General features: G+C 45.6%; 1 protein-coding gene across 2 annotated transcripts in view; it reads left to right on the forward strand.

The window, feature by feature from the left end:
• RAB28 (RAB28, member RAS oncogene family) overlaps positions 1–19807 on the forward strand; it is a 1474591-nt gene that overhangs the window by 1088312 nt on the left and 366472 nt on the right. For both annotated transcript variants that reach the window (XM_069631946.1, XM_069631947.1), the window contains exon 5: positions 3687–3790. In XM_069631946.1, coding sequence (XP_069488047.1) covers positions 3687–3790 — 104 coding nt within the window. The remainder of the gene's footprint in view (positions 1–3686; positions 3791–19807) is intronic.

Raw genomic sequence — 19807 nt, forward strand, 5'->3', positions numbered from 1 at the left:
AACTTGGCTTGTCATGACACCTGTATGGGACGACCATATCATCATTCTCCTACCGGCTTTAACAGCGGCCAGAGGGAGACCCACTTCTGGCCTTTTGGTGGCAGTAAAAACCAGTAAAGGACTGAAAATGACTAAGTGGGCATGGCCTAATAATTTCATACAATTAGTGAAAATCACTTGTGCTACTCAAACAATAGCTCTAATTAACTTGTATCGGAACCCTCTCGGGCTGACCGAGGAATTTTTTTTACAAAGATCTATCTATGATATTGGAATTGATATCCTGTGACCAATCTATTGATGCCACAATGATGGTAGGGGACTTAAACCTTAACTGCATACGACCAAAAACAAATTGTCAAAAGCTTGAGAGCATGAGATGGATTAACTTTGTTAGAGATCATAACCTGCATATGGCCAATGGTGCAATTATGGGTGATATTCCCCCGAAAACGACGTGGGAGTGAGGCTCTTGCAACTCAATCATTGACTATGTCTTTGTCTCGGATAGCCTCTTCCACAGAGCCATCAAATTTGAAGTCCTGTTCCAATCGATCAGTGATCATCATATGCTGAACTTTGTGTGGTAGGGAACATGTGATCATACCTTGCTAAAAAAACGTTGGTCGAAGCAGGTCCTAAACGTGAACACTGCTAAAACGCACTTCAAGTGGTCAGATGCCTCGTTAAATGCTCTCAACTCTGCTACTCAAGGACTAGATCTCTCGAAGCTTGACTTCTATGCAGATATTCTTCTGTCTTTTGGGTCTTTATACAGAGGAAGATCCCCCCCATGTGTTGAAACATAAACACCAAAACGATCAAACTCTTCACAGGTCAGATGCACTTATAGGAAATAATTTAGAGCTACATTCAAACTTCCATCAAGTGTCCAAGAATTAGGGTCGGAAAATTAAATGTCGGTACCGAAATTGGTGCCGAGCAAGAAAGGCTATTCTCTATCAGCAGGATGGGGAAGCCTTTTTATGCTCCGCAAACAATAAAAATTCTGCCCAAATATGGTCGCTGCTTAACGGCGTGTCGAATCAACCGCAAGCCAAGCTTCAATTGTGTGGTGTATCTGAAAGAAATCGCTTGAACATTTCTCGAAATTATATGCAGATACTAAATATGCTGACTTCACCTATTCTCCATCACCTTCAGTCCTTTGGAGCCTAGAATGTTTGCCTACAATTATTGAAGAGTTTATAAAGAAATCATCGTCCTTGCGTGCTGCAGGGCCCGATGGTTTAAACAATGTTATGTTTAAACAGAATCCATCTAGATGGGCTGCGATACTGAACAACGTATTCCATCAAACTATTCTCTCCAAAAAAATTCCAACTTCATGGCAGTCCTCCCTACTTGTACGAATTTTTAAGACGGGTGATAGGGAATCACCTGCAAGTTATCGTCCCATTGCATTGCTCGACGCTCCAGGGAAGATCTTTGCTCGACTAGTATTGAGAGATTTCTCCCTTTGGACTGAGAGCTGCAAGCGACGGGATCCATGTCAGACTGGGTTTGTGGCAGGTTTTGGAACGACTATTAATCTACTGACTCTTAATGCCTTAAAAGCTCAGGCCCACTCAACAAAACAACCGTTATACTTTGCTTTTGTTGATCTACATACAGCCTTTGACTCAGTCTCTAGAATCAAATTAATGGAAAAGCTACAGTCGGCTAATTGTCCAGTAACACTGTGCGATATTATTTATGCCCTACATTCGTCAACAACCATAATGGTGCGGTTATCCATGCTTGGCTTACTATCAGCGGCGATACCAACTTTTAGGGGGTTGAAACAGGGCTGTGTCCTGGCCTCAGCCATTTTAAATTTTTTCATCCATGATGTGAGTCAGACCTTACTTCAGGTAGCTTCGGACTCGTCAAAAATGAATGGTATAAGCATTAAAGCCCTTTGGTACGCAGATGGCCTGGTCTTGGTCTCCAAATCGCCGATAGGCCTGCAGAAATGACTATCTGCTCTAAATGCATATTTGGACGCAAATGAGCTAATAATTTAAACAAAACACAAGTTGTCATTTACGCTCCGAGGCCATCCAGACTAACACAATTTGAGTGGAAAATTAACAACAGGATAGTGGATATGGTCCCAACGTACCTTTACCTAGGAATTCTATTTGATGGTTCACCCTCCATTGACTCGCACTCCAGGACCTTAGACCATAAGATCATGTCCGCTATCTCCCAGACAAAGATCATTCTGTACACATTTGGTAAATTTACCATCAGGCCCGCAATTACCTACTGGAGACAAAAAGTACTGCCTACTATATTGTATGGCCTTGAGACCAAAAACCTTGTATCTGCTATTATTCTGCACAAGTTAGAGGCAAAATATTCGAGAGGTGTTTTACAACTCCCCCAATGCGTACCTGGTCTCTGGCTAAGACATAAACTGGGTCTGACGTCCTTGAGTGTGGAATATCATTGGAGGCTTTGTGCCTTGTTTCGCAAGTGTTTGACTTTTGTAAGACCTGATAACATACTTGCCACATTATCCATCTATATGTTGACCTCTGAACATTCATTTGTTAAAACTTGGGTCTCGTATATTTATAATATCCTGGCTAGAGCCGATCTGTCTTTGGAAGCCCTCATTGTAAATCCAACTCGAGCAAAAGAAAAAATGTTCAGATCGGATTGGATTAACACGAGAACAGAGTGCCTATCGTATAAAGATTTTCAAGTACTGGCCTATGAACATAAAAGACTCAAAGTTTTGGCTCCATACCTAAACCAATCTCCGTCTCCACAAGTAAGAACAACTATCTTACGTCTGCGGTGCAACCTATTTCCCACTCGTGATGTTTTGGTTAGAAGGCGGTTGTTGCAGTGGAAGGAGAACTACTGTGCCTTCTGTCAGGATATGGCGGTCAAAGAAACCCTTAAACATATTATAACCGAATGCCCGGCTGTAAATGATTTACGAAGAAAACATTGTGAATCGCACATGTCTTATTTTAGTGCGATACCTCCCGACACCTGATGGTCGGTAATATTATCCACTAACTCAATAAGTATCCGTATTACCACCCATAAATTTCTAGCGGCTATAAAATTGAAATCTAATTTTGTGTCTCCACTTGGACCACAATTGTAAGGGCTTTAAAGTTCGGTGATCTTACCTGAATGCATAGGAAAAGTCTCTCTTGGGATGGGTCTTGTGTTTTAAAAATTTGTTTAGGTTGTGCAGAATTAATATGTGATATATTGTTTTGACTGAGCAATCAAGAGACTAACTTTATGATACTATGCTTTTAGTGGAAATAATGAGTCATGACTATGATTAATTACTTCAATATGTGGCACATCAATTGTCACAATTTTTCCTTTATATTTAGCCAAGTTTTGTAGAAGGATTTGATTATTTCCAAAGATTTTATGTTTGTTTTGTTCAAATTCTGTTTCTTTTATCCCAATTTTATTTTTGATTTTATCTGATGTTTGTGATGTATTTAATATGTAAATGAATTTTGTTTAAATATTGAAAAAGTTGAATTATTCAGCTATATTCAATAAAGAAAATAAAAATAAACAAGTTTACCAATTTAAAAACCTGATGATATTTTTCAATATTTTGTAAAATGTTCATATTATTGCATGCTTACATAGCTGATTTATGCTTTATGGCAATGTGCTTTTATTTTGTTTCCTTTTAGTTGACTTGGAACATATGCGCACTGTGAAAGTTGACAAACACCAGAGGTTTTGCCAAGAAAATGGCCTCAGTAGCCATTTTGTGTCTGCAAAGAGTGGAGATTCTGTGAGTTACACCAACATTGTTATAAGAAACATCCTGTTTATCAGTTATCCAGCTGGGTTTCTGAAGTGCTAGTGTAATAGTCCTGCTAAGTGGTTCTCACCATAATTTCTGAAGAGCCCACTAACCTTTGCTGTACCCTTCATACCTTTTTAGATTCTGCAACTGTTAAGCTCAATTAGGCTTTGGTGCTGTTGAACTAAAGTTTAACTTTTTCTGCACCAAAGTGTAAAGAAAATGTAGTGCAGTCAAGTGTTCAAGCCCATTGAAATATGTTATTGTGATTTGTACCGTGCAACGCTGCCATTTTCATGGTTTCCAGGAGTCTCCAGGATCTGAAAGAGTAAAATAAGGTGAGTGGTTGATGGGGGTAAGTGGGAAAAGACAACGCTTTATGCTCAACTATTGGTGCTGGGAGAGCCAGGCGCAACTGCCGTCTTTCTAGGAGAGTTCTCTTGGTGGTTTGTGGTGTTTCTCTGGAGGTCTATGTTTCCAGATAGATTACCTGAGTGGCCAGATGGATCTCTTCATTGTTGATAGGTTTTGAAGGTTTGTTGGATAGGTGTAAAGGTTTGACTTGGTAGTGATGGGTCAAGGTATTTTTTTTAGCTGCATTTGTGTCAGCTTGTGGGTAAGCACGTGTTGAATGAGCTGTTGGACTGTGAGATTTAGTCGGTTTCATTCTTGGCCAGAACTGCTTGGCTATGTTTCGTGTCACTTTTTGCATTGTTTTATACGTTTGTGTTTGGCTATTTCTTTGTTCTGTGTAGGAGTCCTGTTTTCTTTGGCACTGGGGGCTGATCCCTCTGGAGGAGAGAGGTAGCCTTGTTTAGTGATGATTCCTTGGTTTTAGGGTTTGTGTTAGTTAACAGGAGGATTTGCTCCTTGCGTTCATTTGGTTTGTCTATCATTGTGAACAGTGATTGTGTTTTCCATATTAGGGTTATGGTTGGATCTCTAGGGTGGTGTATTGACTAGCCAAGTTTCTGACAGTTTCCGAAGTGCCATATGGTCGTCTGTTGTCTGGATTTCATTTGGGGTTGAGTTCCATAGTGGTGCTATTAGGTAGGAGAAGGCAGAACCTCCCTATTTGTTTTTCTCAGTGTCTTGATTCTATAAGAATGTCACTACTTATTGTTCTTAGGTAGTAGGGAGTGATTCTTGATTGCCGCTGCTTGATCTCTGTGTTCTTGGATGGAAGGGGGGGTTATTCTTTATTGGATGATGTCTGTTCTTTGTCGATGCAGTGCTCTGTAAGTGATGCAGAGTGCTTTGTAGTATATATATATAAAAAAGTGGCAAGAGACTTGATCCTTGTGGAACACCCCATTTAGTGCTTCCGCTTGTTGAGGTGAAAGGAGATAAACAGATTATTTCGGCTCTTTGTGAAGGAGGGTGCAGCATGACTTCTGCCCTTCAGAAGTACATGGGTGAGTAGTGGCGAAGACATTATTCAACCACTAAAAAACAAGAGTGATCCCAATCGTAAAGGTAAAATGGGCACAGTTAAGAGATATACCTCTGCCATTCGTGCTAATGCGGGCAGAGGCAACGCTTTACTCTCAAGAGGGATTTGAGCGTGATTCAGTAGCAACACAAACGGCAATACTACAACAATACAAAATAAAGGGAATGTCCAGTGAAGGTTCTATAAAAAATAAATCTACGTTAATAAAGCACGCCATCTCCAAAAATAACTAAATAGGAAAACCTCTTCCCCCACCCACCCTGGCAAAAGAACACAGAATATGCAATGATAGCAAGATCCAGCACTCTGGATAGTGAATCAAGGCAAGTAGTAACCACAATGTTCTTAAAAGGATATTTAATGAGTGAAAAGGGCATAAAGTGGCCTAAACAGTCTCTACGGCCCAAAGAAGGACTAAGGTGGCAGTTATCATCCAATAATACATTTTGCAATGCTTGGTGTGTTGACAGCATTGAACCAGGCGTTTCTGTACTGTTTGTGCAGTTTGAATGTGTTGGTCCCATTGCTCCAGCTGTGTAGCTGGTGGTAAGCCGGGGTCGAGCTGAAGTTTGCTGCAGTTCGAAAGAGTGTAGATCATGAGGGCCACCGGTTCGACAGTTGAGCGGCGAAGATGATGATCACTGGATGTGCAGTTAGAGACCGGCAGTTCGAGGTGCCGCCAGGAATGGTTCGACTGGTGATGGAGCTGAGCAACGAAGATGCTGGCGGTTAAAATGTTAGTTCGAAGGCAGCTCTTGTAACGAAATGCTTCAAGTTCGAGCCGGGGCAATGATGTGCTCAGTGGCATGGTGCAATAGCAAATTGGTTAGAGAGTACAGAACAGTAGCTCAGAGATTCCGTCAAGTGCCAAAGGCAGCTCCGGATAGTCCTGGTGGTTTCACTGGTTCAACCAAGCTAGAATTGCGCCTCGAAACGGTTTGGCGAAAACAGAGATCCTGGTTGACTTGACTGTCGGGTTGCAGTGAGTCCTAATGCAGGGACTCTAGGATCAGATTAGTCCTTCTTGGGCTCCCACTACTGGAGAAGATGGCACATGCTTCCAGGGGACCTGCAACACAGTGAGCTTGCCTCTTCTTTGGATCTCTGCTGAGAGAGTTGACTTTCCAGAACCCTCTGCCAGAGGGTTGGTGAAGCCTTAGTATCCAACACAGAGACCAGTTCTACTCCCTAACCATAGGAAAAATGTAGATGGAGGGAAACAAGATGGTGGACACTGCGTCTAACTTTAAGGAACTATCTCAGTCTTTATTAACCCTGCCCACTTTCTTTCTCAATAGAATCAAAGGCCACTTTGGTATGCAGCACCCTGGTGTGTGAGTCTACTCCATTTGTAATAGTGTGTCCTTTGATTCCTGTTCCTAGGTCAGCTTCCTGTGAAGTCGCTGTCTCTCTCGGGAGGGTGTTACCTGCCCTTACACAGGAAAAAAGAGGAGCCAATGATCTGGTAGTAGTTGTATTGTCTGCTTTTCCTGCTTCATTTTTCCAAAGTGGTTTAATGTAGGCCGCTTTGTAAGCCTTTGGTACGATTCTGATTTCCAGCGGGATATCCATCAATTGGTGTACGTAGAGGGCCAGAGTTTCTTTGGTGAGTAGGTTTTTGTACATGTTTGGTGGGTAAGGGACTTTGGTTGGCCCAGACTTATTGCTCTCCTTTACTACTTTGTTGAAAGTATCTTCTGATATTGATCTGAGGTAGTTTAGTTCTGTGCTTTTCGGGTTGTCTGTGACTGGTAAATTGTTGGTTGTTTTTGGGTTGCTTGTGTCAGGGTCTGTTGGATTTTGTTTATTTAACTTCTGAAGTGGTTTGCAATGTTGTCGCATAGCTATGACTATATGGGTGTATTGCTGCATGAGAAAGGTATTTCATTTCATTGATGATTTTGTCTGGTTTATTTCTGTGGGTTTGTTGCTGATTCAATTTTTTCAGTTTAATGGTATTTTGCCAGATGGGTTGTAGTGTTTTCTTCATGCTTTCTCTAACTTTTAGTTGGTTTTCTTGAGTGCTCTGTTTGGCATTGAAAAATCTTGTTGCACCATTTGTTTGTGACGGGTTGAAAGGTTATAGGCTGGTTAGCATATCTAAGGGTCTCTCTCTCTCTTTCGCTCTCTCTCGCTTTCTCTCTCGCGCGCTCTCTCTTTTCTCTCTCTCTCTTCCCCTCCTCCCTTCCCCCAGATGTTAAAATCTCTTGGTATGCTGATGTTGTGGTTCACCGCTAGGATGGCTATGTTGTCTGTAAGCTTGGTGTCTGTCGTTGGTCTCTATATGAGAAGGAAACGTGTACTTCCTTGCTGAGTTTAATGCTGACGAGGAGGGATTTGAAGTCTTAAATGTCTCTTGCTGGTATAGTTCAGGTGGTGAAGCAGGTTTTTTAAAAAGGAAGTAAATAATATAGGTAATCACATGTTAGTACACCAACTTCGTTGAACAATAATATGGCATATTTCTATCAGAGCAGTTATATAGCTAAACCCCTCGAGATAGGTTCTTTCAACTCTGTCCCCGATAACCTAGCACAGTATCGCCCACGTGATTCTGCTTTCGGTGATCCAAGTCATCCCCACCTCCTCTGCCCCTTCGACTGTTGAGAAGATCCACTCTCCCCCACTCCCCTGCTCATATTAACCAGGAACCCCTGAGCTTTCATCCAGTATAATCTCCTAGGAGTTGTCTGCTCTGTCCTCTGTCAAGCTCCCATTTTTGAAGCCGCGGGCCCCATTCCTCCTGAAACAACCCCACGTGACAATTTGCTATCGCTGTGAGTTTCTCCATAGTAAAGATGTCTCAAAGTTTGTGTTCCCAATCCCCCCCTGACTGGGGATTCCAGAGATTTCCATTTCTGTGCCACTGCTACTCTACCCGCACTTAACATTGCCTCTGCCAGAGGTTCTATTGCAAGGTCATCTCCTGGCATATCATGAATCCACCTCAAAATTTCTCCCCAGTAAATTTAAATTTTCGGAACAATACAAACACGTGTGGAAATGGGAGCCAATTTGGCCACACGCCCTTGGACACAGGGGGGGCGCACCCGGACACATTTTAGAGAACCTGAGAGGGTCTCTGTGCCACTCATGCAGCATTTTAAACGTGTGTTCCATTGCAGAGGTAAATAAATTGCCATGGAAAGTGACAGGAAACAGGTTTCCCTTTGTCTCCTCAGGAATTGCATAACTCACCAAATCTTCCCATTGTGTTTTAAAGTTCTGTCTATTCCCAGTGTGTGAAGAGTTTACCGCTTTATAAAATTTAGAGGAGATTCCATTCTGTCTGTGGACATTGCAATGACTTTCTCAAAATGGGTCCAATCCCTGGTAAGTTTCGACTCCCATTTACTGTCCGTCAGTATCCCGTTTAGTCTCAGATATTCAAAGACCGTGAATGTTTCTTGACCCTAGACCTCTTGAAGGGCCTCGTACTCAATAAACGCTCCCTGAAAAAAAGTTTGCCTACTCTTTCCAGGCCTCTGTCCGACAATATCTGTGAATGACGGAAAGCCTGCCGTGCTAGGTGGATTGGTGGACCCCACACAGAAGGCAGATGCAATGGCCATGATGATAGATCTAGGTTCCTGCGGTTTTTCTTGCAGAGAGACCATAAAACTGTGAACATTGGACAAACTTTTAGTCTGTTTGGTATGATCCTAGGAGGGGCCCAAATTAAATCTTATGTTTTTGGGTGGGCTTTCAGGTCCTCCAAATAAGTCAAATAATTCCCCAGATCATCCCTCATAAGTTCTACTAAGATTTGCAGCTGAGAGGCCTTGTAATATAGATGGATTTCAGGAAAGCCGAATCCTCCCATCTCCCTAGTAGGTGGATTTTTAATTCTAGAAATGTTAGCCAAATAAATGTATTTATCGCACCTTTCAGCTCTGTAAAATAGCTATTCTGGAGGATGGAGGGAATAGCCAAAAATAGGTATAGAAATCATGGCAGAATATTCATTTTTTGGTCATCAATCGGCCATGACAGGACAATACCATAGGTGTCATGATTCACAGGACTCCTAGGACTCTAGCAGCTAACATAGGTAGCCTTTGGACCAATACAGTGGCCAACTGGCGCAGAAACAGGCTTTTGCCTGTGTATTCTGTCGATTGCCTCTCCCAAGATGGCCCCCGGGACAGACCACCTGGCAGAAACCAAGATGGCCCCCAGCAGGCCTACTGCATGGAATCCTTGGTGGTCTAGTGGTGCTGGGTGGGGCCCAGGGCTATATGAGCCCCGCCCTGGGCAACCCCCAGTGCTTACCGTTTTCCTCGGCTGCTAGAGACAGCGCAACGCTTGACCTCCAGAATTCATGTACCACAGACCTGTTTGCAGTACCAGCCTTGCGTGCCTTTCTGCTCGGGACCTACTGTTACGCTCACCTGGTATCCACAGGGACGCCACCCAGCTGCGGGGACTCTGGTGCCCTTCTCAGCGCTCCCTGGTATAACAGCGGGGAAGTTCTGCCTGGAAAACAGGTGGGCAATGTTCAAGACTGGGCAACTGGGGTAAGAGCCTCCCAACACCCCATATGCCCGCAGCCCCTCCCCAGACCTTTCCTCACCTTGTTATGGATTTTGGCATGCTCTCCGTCCTGCCTTCTTGGCAGGGGCGCGTTGTCCTTTGTGGGCGAGTGCAATCTAGTTACTTCACTGATGCTGCCCTTTAGAGTCTTTCTGTAGGTCTTATTACTGTTATACTGGAAGCCTTTCTTGGATTCAATAATGTCTTTTTTCTCTCCTTAGGTGCGCGGAAGTTCGCCGTGGAACGTTGGCTGAATTTGGACTCACCGGCAGGTGATGGTGTTTCGGGAGCGCCTTGATGCCGTAAGTAGGCACTATGCGCAGCGTTATAATGCCTTGCCTTTGCTAACCTGTTGTCTTTTGTTCCCGTAGGTTGCGGTGCTCATCCGGAGCAAGAAGTCTCAAGGCGCTGCTGGTCGATGGGCAACTTGAGAGGTAAGCTGCCGGCACAATTGTAAATGTCTAATGTCTTGTTCCTCTCGTTTTGCAGATCTGACTGTCCGGGAGGCTCGCTGTTCCTTGGATGCTGCTTGCAGGAGCTGAGGGCAGCTAGCAGTGGAATCACAGGTAAGCTGCTGCTAATAACGATGTTTCTTTTGGTTTTCAGGTGCTGTTCTTCCGAGGTTCGCAGATGCTGCTGAACACGATGAGCGTCACGTTGCAGGATTGCAAAATAACGCGAAGCGTGTTCTCCAAGTCGGGTGTGGTTTAAATAGCATCAGAAAGTAGTCCAGGTAAAATAGTCCCTAGGCTACCACACCCAAAACACTATACCGCATAGCTTGGTTCCAAGGAGCCAAGCTATGTGGATGCCTCCATGTTGACTGGCATTGAAATAAAGTAGTTCCCAAGCACAAGTCTTCATTAAGTATGAGCCTGGCGCCAAAGGCGCCAGGACTGGCCCCAAGAGGGCCTAGGCAAAGGATGTCTAAGCTTGTTGGGGGCCCGAGTCGAGACCCCTCCTGGCCCATGGGCCTGCCGGGGGGGTTTCAGGAAGTGGGTCGTGACACCTACCTGTATTTTCCAGAAATCCTGCGTAGCCTCGCCAGGATCCAGCTTGTCACCCTGCCCCTCTGCGGAGCAGAGAAAGACACGCCCGCAGCCACTGCTGCGGAAGGGGGCACAGAAGCCGCCGGAGCGCTGTCACTCACCTGATTGTTGCGTCCTTGCCGGGGTTAGCAGGACGCCGGATTCTGCCCGCAGCCCCTGCTGCGGAAAGGGACACAGAAGTCGCTTTCTTCGCTCTGCAGCAGCAACACCGGACCAGAGTTCTGGACCTAAGAGGAGAAAGGAACAAAAGAAATTAGTTTGCCATCGCACACAGCAACCTCATAATAGAGACACAGAGACTAACCCTCCTCACCAGCACAGGACCGCGCACAACCCTCTTCACAAAATGTGAGTAGAGGCTGCTTACAGCACGGACACCACTGAACCCTAAAGAGACACTCTCCAGAGCAACAGGTGTGTCACAGCAGGCCTGGACCACTTATCCAGTAAGGAAACTGGAATAGACTGAAGGAGGCTGTAGTGAACTACAACTAAAGACAAGAGGTGAGCAGAATTCCATGATGGTAATCAGCATTTCTAAGAATACCTGTGGGATTGTAAGGGGCTGGAGCTGTGGATGCACACCAATACATACCACTATCCCCTATTCCTAGGTTCTCGAGAGACCCACTGTACCTATTAGAGGGGCCTGGAATCATCGATCATCAAAACCAAATCACTCTCCGCTTTCTGCCCACTGAGTGTTTTCTCTTGCATTGCGCTGAGGGAGTGGAAGGGGGGGGAATGTTTTGGACTACCATCAACCTCATATGCCGCCAGACCATCGGCTGCATCGAGCACCGACACACCGGACCAGGCACTCCTGCAGGGCCCCAGAGGTACGCGTTAAAATAGGAGACCAGCGCTTAAGGTCTTTTTTTTATATTGTCCAACATTGGGACGAAGTTAATGGTCCCCAATGTTAAGATTCCTAGGGAGGCGGATCCCCAAATATGTGATCAATTCTTACTCTAACCTCATCCCATTTGATATCTCACAAGAGTCAAGGTTAGACCCTGCTGTCTGGATTGGCAAGACACTCGATTTACGTAAATGTATCTTCGGACCGGAAAACATACGAAAAAATGAAATTTGTGCGAGCAGGTCATCTATATAAACCAGAATATTGTCCGCGAATAGAGGCTGTTTAAATTTTGTCTGTCCTCGTCAGATTCCCTTAATTCTTTGGTTTGTTCAGATTGCTATTGCCAGGGGTTCCATTGAAAGAGCATATAATAAGGATGAGAGGGGACAGCCCTGTCTTGTCTCCCAGGCCAAGGATATCTGGGCTGTTACCGAGCCGTTCACCTGAATCTTTGCTGTCGGGTGAGCTATAAAGGGCTGCTATCCAATTCAAAAAGTTCTTCCTGAATCCCATTTTTTCTGGCACCTTAGTCAAGTAGCTCCATTCCACCCTGTCAAAGGCTTTCTACGAGTATATTGGGACTAACGCTGCGATAAAGCCTGTTGTTTGTGCAATATGCATGAGGTTGATGGTTTTTCTTATATTGTCCAATCTCTGCCTTCTTCTTATGAAGCCTACCTGATCTTTGTGGATTAAGGATGGGAGGGCTTTCTCAATTCTTTTACCCAGCAGCTTGGCCACTATCTTCACGTCACTGTTTATTAGGGAAATGGGCCTATATGAAGCACATAAGCCGGGGTCCTTAATTGCTTTGTGCAAACCCACTATTATATCTCCTTACATGTAATCTGGTAGTGGGCGCCCCACTAAAATATCATGGAGCACTCGTACCAAACACAGGGCTAGTAGGCTAGTAGGGAGTGGTACATTTAAAAAAAATCTAACTGAGAACCTGTCTTCCCCTGGTGGTGTGGCCCTCCTTCATGTTTTTGATCGTTCAGATAACCTTGTCTTCGGTTTTCGGCTTGTCTATGCCCTCTGCACTGGGAGACTAGGAACTGGGATGAAATTAAACAAGTTAGCTATATGGGATCCATCACTTTCGTATTCTCATGTATATGGTTTTTGCAATAGGACTTGAATTTGTTGCATATATTCTCTGGGTCGTAAACCGAGTCACCATCCCGCCTCTTAATGCTTGACAATCATTTTAGATTTGTGCTGTTCTCTCCATTTCCATGCTAAGATTTTGTCTGCCTTTCTCATGAAACTTTTGTTTTAACGACATAAGTTTCATTTCAGTGTCCTGAATCAAGAGGGATTTCAACTCTGCCTTATCAATTTTTAACTTATCTACTTTAGCTGGGGACAAAAGCCCACCCAGAGGACCCAGTTGCAAAGCTTCAATCTTTTCCCTTAAGCCTGTTTCCAGTCGTGTCTTTCCCGCTTCTTTTGCGCCCCAATTTGTATAATGATCCCCTCTGTGTCGCTTTGTATCCTTCCCATAGGAAACAGGGACTGGTTTCACCATTGTTAAAGTCAAGGTATTCCTTAATTTCTGCCAATAGTCTGCTCTATGTACCTGTCCTTCAGTAGAAAGTCATTACATCTCCATTGCCCTTTCTTTTCTATGTGCCAACCAACTCCACAGGTTCACTCGAACTAAGTTGTGGTCAGACCATGGGACGGGGGTCACTTTAAATTTGGAGACATAGGGCTTCATGGTAAAATTGACAAAAATTATGTCTATTCTGGAGAAGGAATCGTGGCTATGGGAGTAGAAGGTGAACGGGGAGTCCCCCGACATCTGGAGGGCCACTGAGAATGCTCTAGCTCTTGATTAATCTGATCGAACTCTGACTCCCTCATCTGAGAATTTGTGACCTTTGAGCATTCCATTTTCTTACTGTCTCTAAACGGGTTGAGCCCATGTTCAGCACCATGTTATAATCCCGTCCTACCACCAATGGACCCAACCTTGAGCTTCTCTTTAAGTGCTTCCCAGAATGTGATCTGTCCCTCATTCAGACAGTATACTGAACACAAGGTAATTTTGTTCCCATGTAACTGGGTTATAATAAACAAGAAGCGTCCCTCTGGGTCTTTGAGGGTCTTTTCCACCACCAGCCCGATTTCTGCTAGATAACATTAACACCGCTTTTATTTTTCCCCCTTCGCTGATGAATGTAGAACTTCCCCTATTATTTTAGATTTCAAACTCTGTTCCTTGCCCCTAATCCAATGGGTCTCCTGTAAAAAGAGAATGTCTAGCCTGGATCATTGAAATTCTGGTATTATCAATGAGCGCTTTGTGGGGGAGTTAGCCCCCCGGGCATTCAGAGAACCAAGTTCTAAGTTTATCTCAAGATCACCCATTCACAAGAAGTAAATGCACATGCTTGCCGCTTATTCTTTAACTACCGAGCCATATGATGGGACAAAAAATACCTTTGAGGCTGACCATGATCTGTAATAACCTAATGGTGCACCATTATTAACTCTCAGGAACAATGCAATAGTAAAACTAAAAATACACCTGGAAATATAAAATGGTAGAAAACCCATAAACTCCTGAAACTCCACCACAATTTTGTTACACATTCCCCCTCGCCTTGGTGTCCAGTCCTGTGACGCCCCCTTCTCTGCCCTTGGACTAGACCACCGGGTGATCCCACACCCCAGGATCGAGCCAAAACTATAACCTCTTTTAATAAGAGCCCCCACCTTCTCACCCTTGGCATTTATGCACAAGAAAAATGAGTAACCTCAATTTAATCGTGTGCTAAATGGGTATACCCCCTCACTAGAAAGCTTAACATCAACCTTTAAAGTCTACCCAGTACTCAGACCACCCAATTCTGAATCCATGAAATTTTAGCTATCGCGCCACAACATAAAATAACAAATACAAACACCGAACAGGGTTCGGGTGGGGACTTAGACTGCAAAGGTCTCCAGACACCCAAGGCAATCAGGTGTCTCCTTTTGGTGGCATATACAGTTTCTTAAATTTCCATAATCCTGGAACGTGGCACATATTGGGAGCTCTGTTGCATTTCGACCCTTCTTTACTGACACGTTAGTTTCTATGGCCTGGTCCTCCATGGTAACCACAAGTTTGGTCGTGCCCCTCTGGATATCATTTTCAGTAATCAGTTTATAGTTATAGCTGTCATACTCAAAAGACATGGAGAAAGGCAAACTCCATCTATTCTGAACTCCCTTGTTGTTTAACCACTTCGTGAGAGGGGTACACAGCCTGCATCGCGACAGACGTGGTAAATGAGTATCCATGCTTTATCGGGCCCACAGTCTGCACCTTATCAGGAATCTTAGTTTTCTCTGAATAATTATGGAAGTGGGCAAGAATAGAGAGTGGACATCTGGAGCTTGCTCCAGCTCTGTGAGCTCCATCAATGGCAGGGTCATCAATCAAGTCGTCTCCGAACAAGAGTTTAACCACTTTGTGTATGGATCTCCTTATGTCACTAACAATACGGCTGAACTTTTCAAAATCTCCAAGGAACTAGCCAACCCTACTGCAGTCTTCAACTTCTCCTCTGCCTTCCCTGGTCCTCTGCACCTCTCTGGCCTCTCACTTCATTTCTAAAACTCAGGACATCCCATCCTCTCTCCTCTTCCCCTCCTCCTTCTCACTCACGCCTCCCTTTTCCCCGCTCCCCCCCCCTCATACTCTTCTCCTTTTTCTCTCATAACACCTTATGAGGTTTCTAGACGGGTCCGCTCTATGAAAGTCTCATCCAAACAGGTTCTCCATGCTCCTCCAGACAACAATGTCTCCCTTGCTCGAGCATTGGCTGATTTCTGCAATTACTCCTTTGCCCCTGGATCTTTCCCTTCTCTCCCCAAGTGCTCCCTTGTGCATCCTCTCCTCAAAAAGCCTTCTGCTGACCCCTCCTGTCTAGCAAACTACCACCCTATCTCCACTACCCCCTTCCTGGCCAAACATCTGGAGAAGCCGCTGGCCATCTCCCAGCTTACCCACCACACTGAATCTCTTGGTTGTCTCCACGACCAACAGTCTGGCTTCAGAGCAGCCAGAGGCAAGGCATCTGCTCTCCTGAACACCTGTAAATACCTGCTCTCTAATCTCCAATCCAACTCCCCTTCCGTTCTCATCCGTCTTGACTTTTTCCTCTGATAAAGTCAATCATACCACTCTGATAAATCGGCTCAGAAATAGCCATGGCATTACGGACCGGGCTCTGTAGTGGTTTACCCCTTTCAACTCGGACAGTTCTTCCCAGGTCCTCTCCACCATCTCACTATCCACCTATGGCCTCCGTAAGGGCTCTATATTCTCACCCTGGCTCTTCTAACTGACCCGCTATCCCATCTGATCTCCACCTTCTCTCCTAACCTTTAGTGTTAAGCTGATGACACACAGCTTTCTTTCAAGCTACCCTCCTCTTCCACCCCTTCTTCCTCACTCATTCCTGACTGCCTGTCTGCTATTCAGACATGATGCACTACTAACAATCTCTGCCTTAATGTCAATAAGACTGCGATCCTTGTCATTGGGATGCCTGCTCCCTCTTTCTCACACTCTGGCCATCCTCCTTGGGCCCATCCCCTCACCCTCGTGTGAAGCTAACAACCTTGCTGTCATATTCGACTCCTCCCTCTCCTTCTCTCCTCGCATAATGGACCTGGCCCCCTTCAGCTAATCCAGAATAGGGCTGCAAGACTTATTCTTGGCTTCAAGCCCAGGTACCACATCTCTCCAGCCCTTCTATCTCTCCATGGCTTCCGGTTGCTGCGATGATTAAATTCAAGATGGTCTGCATCATCCACAAGGCTTTCTGGAGCTTGGGCACACGCTATATCCAACTCAAACTCCCTAAATACCTCTCCACTAGAGCCCTTTGCTCGTATAGCTCTAACTCTCTGCAAATCAGACGCTTTACCAAGCAGAGAGTGGGGGGGTAGATCTCTCTCTTCCGCAGGTGTCCCTCTCTGGAATGGCCTCCCTACCCCTCTCAGACTTGAGCCGGACCTCTTTAAGTTCCAGAAGCTCCTCAAGACGTTTCTCTTCTCTTCCTCCCTCCTCCCCGCTAATGTCCCCTCTGCCTGAGGCTGGTGGCCTGGTTCCCTTAGAGTCTTACAGGGCCACAGGCCCTCCCCTGCCCAATCTACCTTTGCACTTATTCCCTGCCCCCCATACACCCTCCCAACCCTTATCCTGCACTTGCCCTCACAGGCCCCTCATACACAACTGTTCACCTTGTAGCCCTCCAGCCCCTTTACTTTGCACTTAGTTGTGGCTAGCAAACCCCTGCACGTCCCCACCCAATAGGATCACTGCTCTCCTGCTTCCCGTCCCCCCTCTTTGCTGCTCCTTGAAAAACTTGTGTATAGAAGCATTACAGATTAACAATAAATAAATTGTCCTTTTCTGTTTCAACCTCATTTTCCAGAAAGCCAAAGAATCTCAGGTTGTTTCTTCTCTCTCTGTTTTCAAAGTAGTCCATTTTAAGGGTAATTTCCGATTCTCTTCTCTCTAGTTCTGAGAGTCTGATGCCATTGTGTCCAGGGAGAACTGGTTATTCCCTACTTCTTGTAATCTGTCATCTATTGTGCCCACACGTTTGTCCAGTTTTTCTAGCCTTCCAGCTATATAGGCTCTCATTCCCTGTATCTCCTCCAATAAGGAAGCTATATCTTTCTTCGTGGGCCATGGCGCAAGCATGCACCGCGAGCTCCGTCGGAGGCTGGGTAGCATGGTGAAATCTCTGTAGTGCGAAATCCCAGCCCGTCAGAGGGGGAATTACGAGCATTTTAGCTCCCCTTGACTCCATGGCCATGTACCTCTTAATAAGGTTGCCTAAGGGCCAGATTAGGCCCATTCCAGAGAGGGGGCAATCCCCCTCCCCCCTTGGTGGCAATGGCCTCTGCAGAAAGGAAACAACCCCCCAAAGACCGACCATGCCAGCAGCCTGGTTACTAGGAAGTCGAAATGAGCGATCAATCCCTCCTCAGTAGCTCTACCTTGTCCTCGGAGCTAAGACCCCCTGTGGAAAGCTCTAGGTGACCCTTCAATTGGGGGGCCTCTCTGGGGAAATTAACCCTAGGCTACGAACAGCTGCACCTGGTTCTCCTTATGTGCGCAGGTATTCCTCTCTCAAAGCTTCGAGGTAATCCTAGGCTGAGCCTAGGAGGGAGAGGGCCCTGTTGTGGCACCCCTTGCATTCCTGAAAAATTCACCCTTAGCCGCAATTATGAAACTGTGCCCCTCATGCAGGAGTATTGCAGGCCATGAGAATACCTCTCCACTCCGGCCGGTGATCTACTTCGGGGAGGCCCTCTGACCTCTGTGCTCCTTTGAGGTTTTTTTAGACCAAGGCTGTAACCCTTCTGCCGATGCCCAAGCCTTTCTTCAGGGCCTTTAACATTTTGTGGTTAACTCTCGCTTTCCTGATGGTTCCTATGTTAATGTGGGGCCTGTACCTTGTGTTGCAGCTCCCTCTCTCCGGGGTGCAACCTGATGCCGGGCCTCCTCTCACGTGCGCCCAGCAATGGCAAGGGCAGAGCCCGGGCAAAGTGTCTCCCCCGGCCTCCGATGTCACCAACACCACTGGGAGGTACCGGAGCAGCCTATGCTGCCTGCCCACTGGCAGCAAGAGCCTCTTTCCCTTCATGGGGTGGGCCCGCACCCCCAGGATCCAGGCTCATTCTCAGTTCTTCACCGAGGGTTCGCCCAAGCCATGGCCTTCTCACTTCTGGGGGCAGAGGCTCAGACATCAGACATGCGTCCGGAGTGATTCCTGCTTCCTGGTGTCTGACATCTCACGAGTCCTCTGGGGCTGGAGCACCAGCCCCCCTCACCACAAGTTAGCTTGCATGCTAATCCAAGAGGAATCTGGGCCCAGGGCAGGAGGGACTTCTACCGTGCCACAGGCCAGCAGCGCTACAGGCACTGAGCAGCCACGCAGGACTTCCTGCCACTACTGTCCCGCTGGTTTTCTCGTGGAGATATCTCTCCTCCCCTGACTGATTATGGCCCAATTTTCGCCCAAAAACACATCTGGTACTGTTGCTGGATGGGGTCAGTTCCCTGTGCCAATGGGTGAGGGGATCAAAAGTGGAGTCTCTCTGCACTTTGTGACCCAGTAGAGCAGGAGCTTCATGCTCAGGTTGTTGCCATCTGCGCGCCCCCTTGTGGCTTCCGTGCAGCAGTTTTTGTGGGTCACTACAAGGCCATCTCCTCTTCTGCCTTCTCTGTTTACTTGTAGTTTAAAGTCGCTTGGAGGGTTTTGTGGGGTACTACTTTATAGTCTGATAGCAATGTTTCTGTGAAGAAAAGGATGTTTGTGCCAAGTTCACCTAGAATGTAGTATTCTGTTTTGCCATTGAACTTATGTTGATAAGGTTACGGTGTATGGTGTTCTTTTATATTATATTTTAGTATATGCTTCTGTGTGTGTGGGGGGCGGGGTTCTCTGTTAGTCGACAAGTGGATTGAGTTTTGCTGGCTGGTTCCATGTTTGTAAAGGTTTCCTCTTGTTTCTTTGTGGAACAGTTCCAGTAGGTTGCATGTGGTATCAGTTTGTCCTATGTCATGAAAGGGGTGTAGAGGGTGGTGTGCCAGTTCATTTTTTTTTTTTTTTCTTGAAGTGGTTTCATGTGATGATACCGTAATGTTTTTTACCGCCAACTGTTTAACCGAGCTGATTTCACAGAAACTTCAACCAGCCACATGTTTTTTTTTCTAGTTGTATCCCCACCTGAATTACCCCTGTGCCCTTTTACCCCACACCCCATCTATTTTTGAAAAATACTGAAACAACATTTTGGTAAACAATTTTTGGTAAAATTATTTTTTGGTAAAGACATTTTGGGAACGTCACTGGATACCCTTCAAGTCCTATTTTCTGGGCTATTTTCAGTGATGCAATGTGATGTTCTGCTAGCGGTAGTGCTCTGTTCAGTGGGTGACTTCTATTAGAGGTTCTTCTGGGAACAACTGGTGGACTCCCTCTTCTTGTTAGCTCTTATGCCACTGGTTTAGTGAGTTTATAGGTGGAAAGGTATTGGGTGATGGGCAATGCTTTATGCCTCTTTTTCGCCAACTGATTTTTCTCATT

This window comes from Ambystoma mexicanum, chromosome 6q, assembly GCF_040938575.1.
Source record: "Ambystoma mexicanum isolate Mex_15411 chromosome 6q, UKY_AmexF1_1, whole genome shotgun sequence".
Taxonomy (NCBI): Eukaryota; Metazoa; Chordata; class Amphibia; order Caudata; family Ambystomatidae; genus Ambystoma; species Ambystoma mexicanum.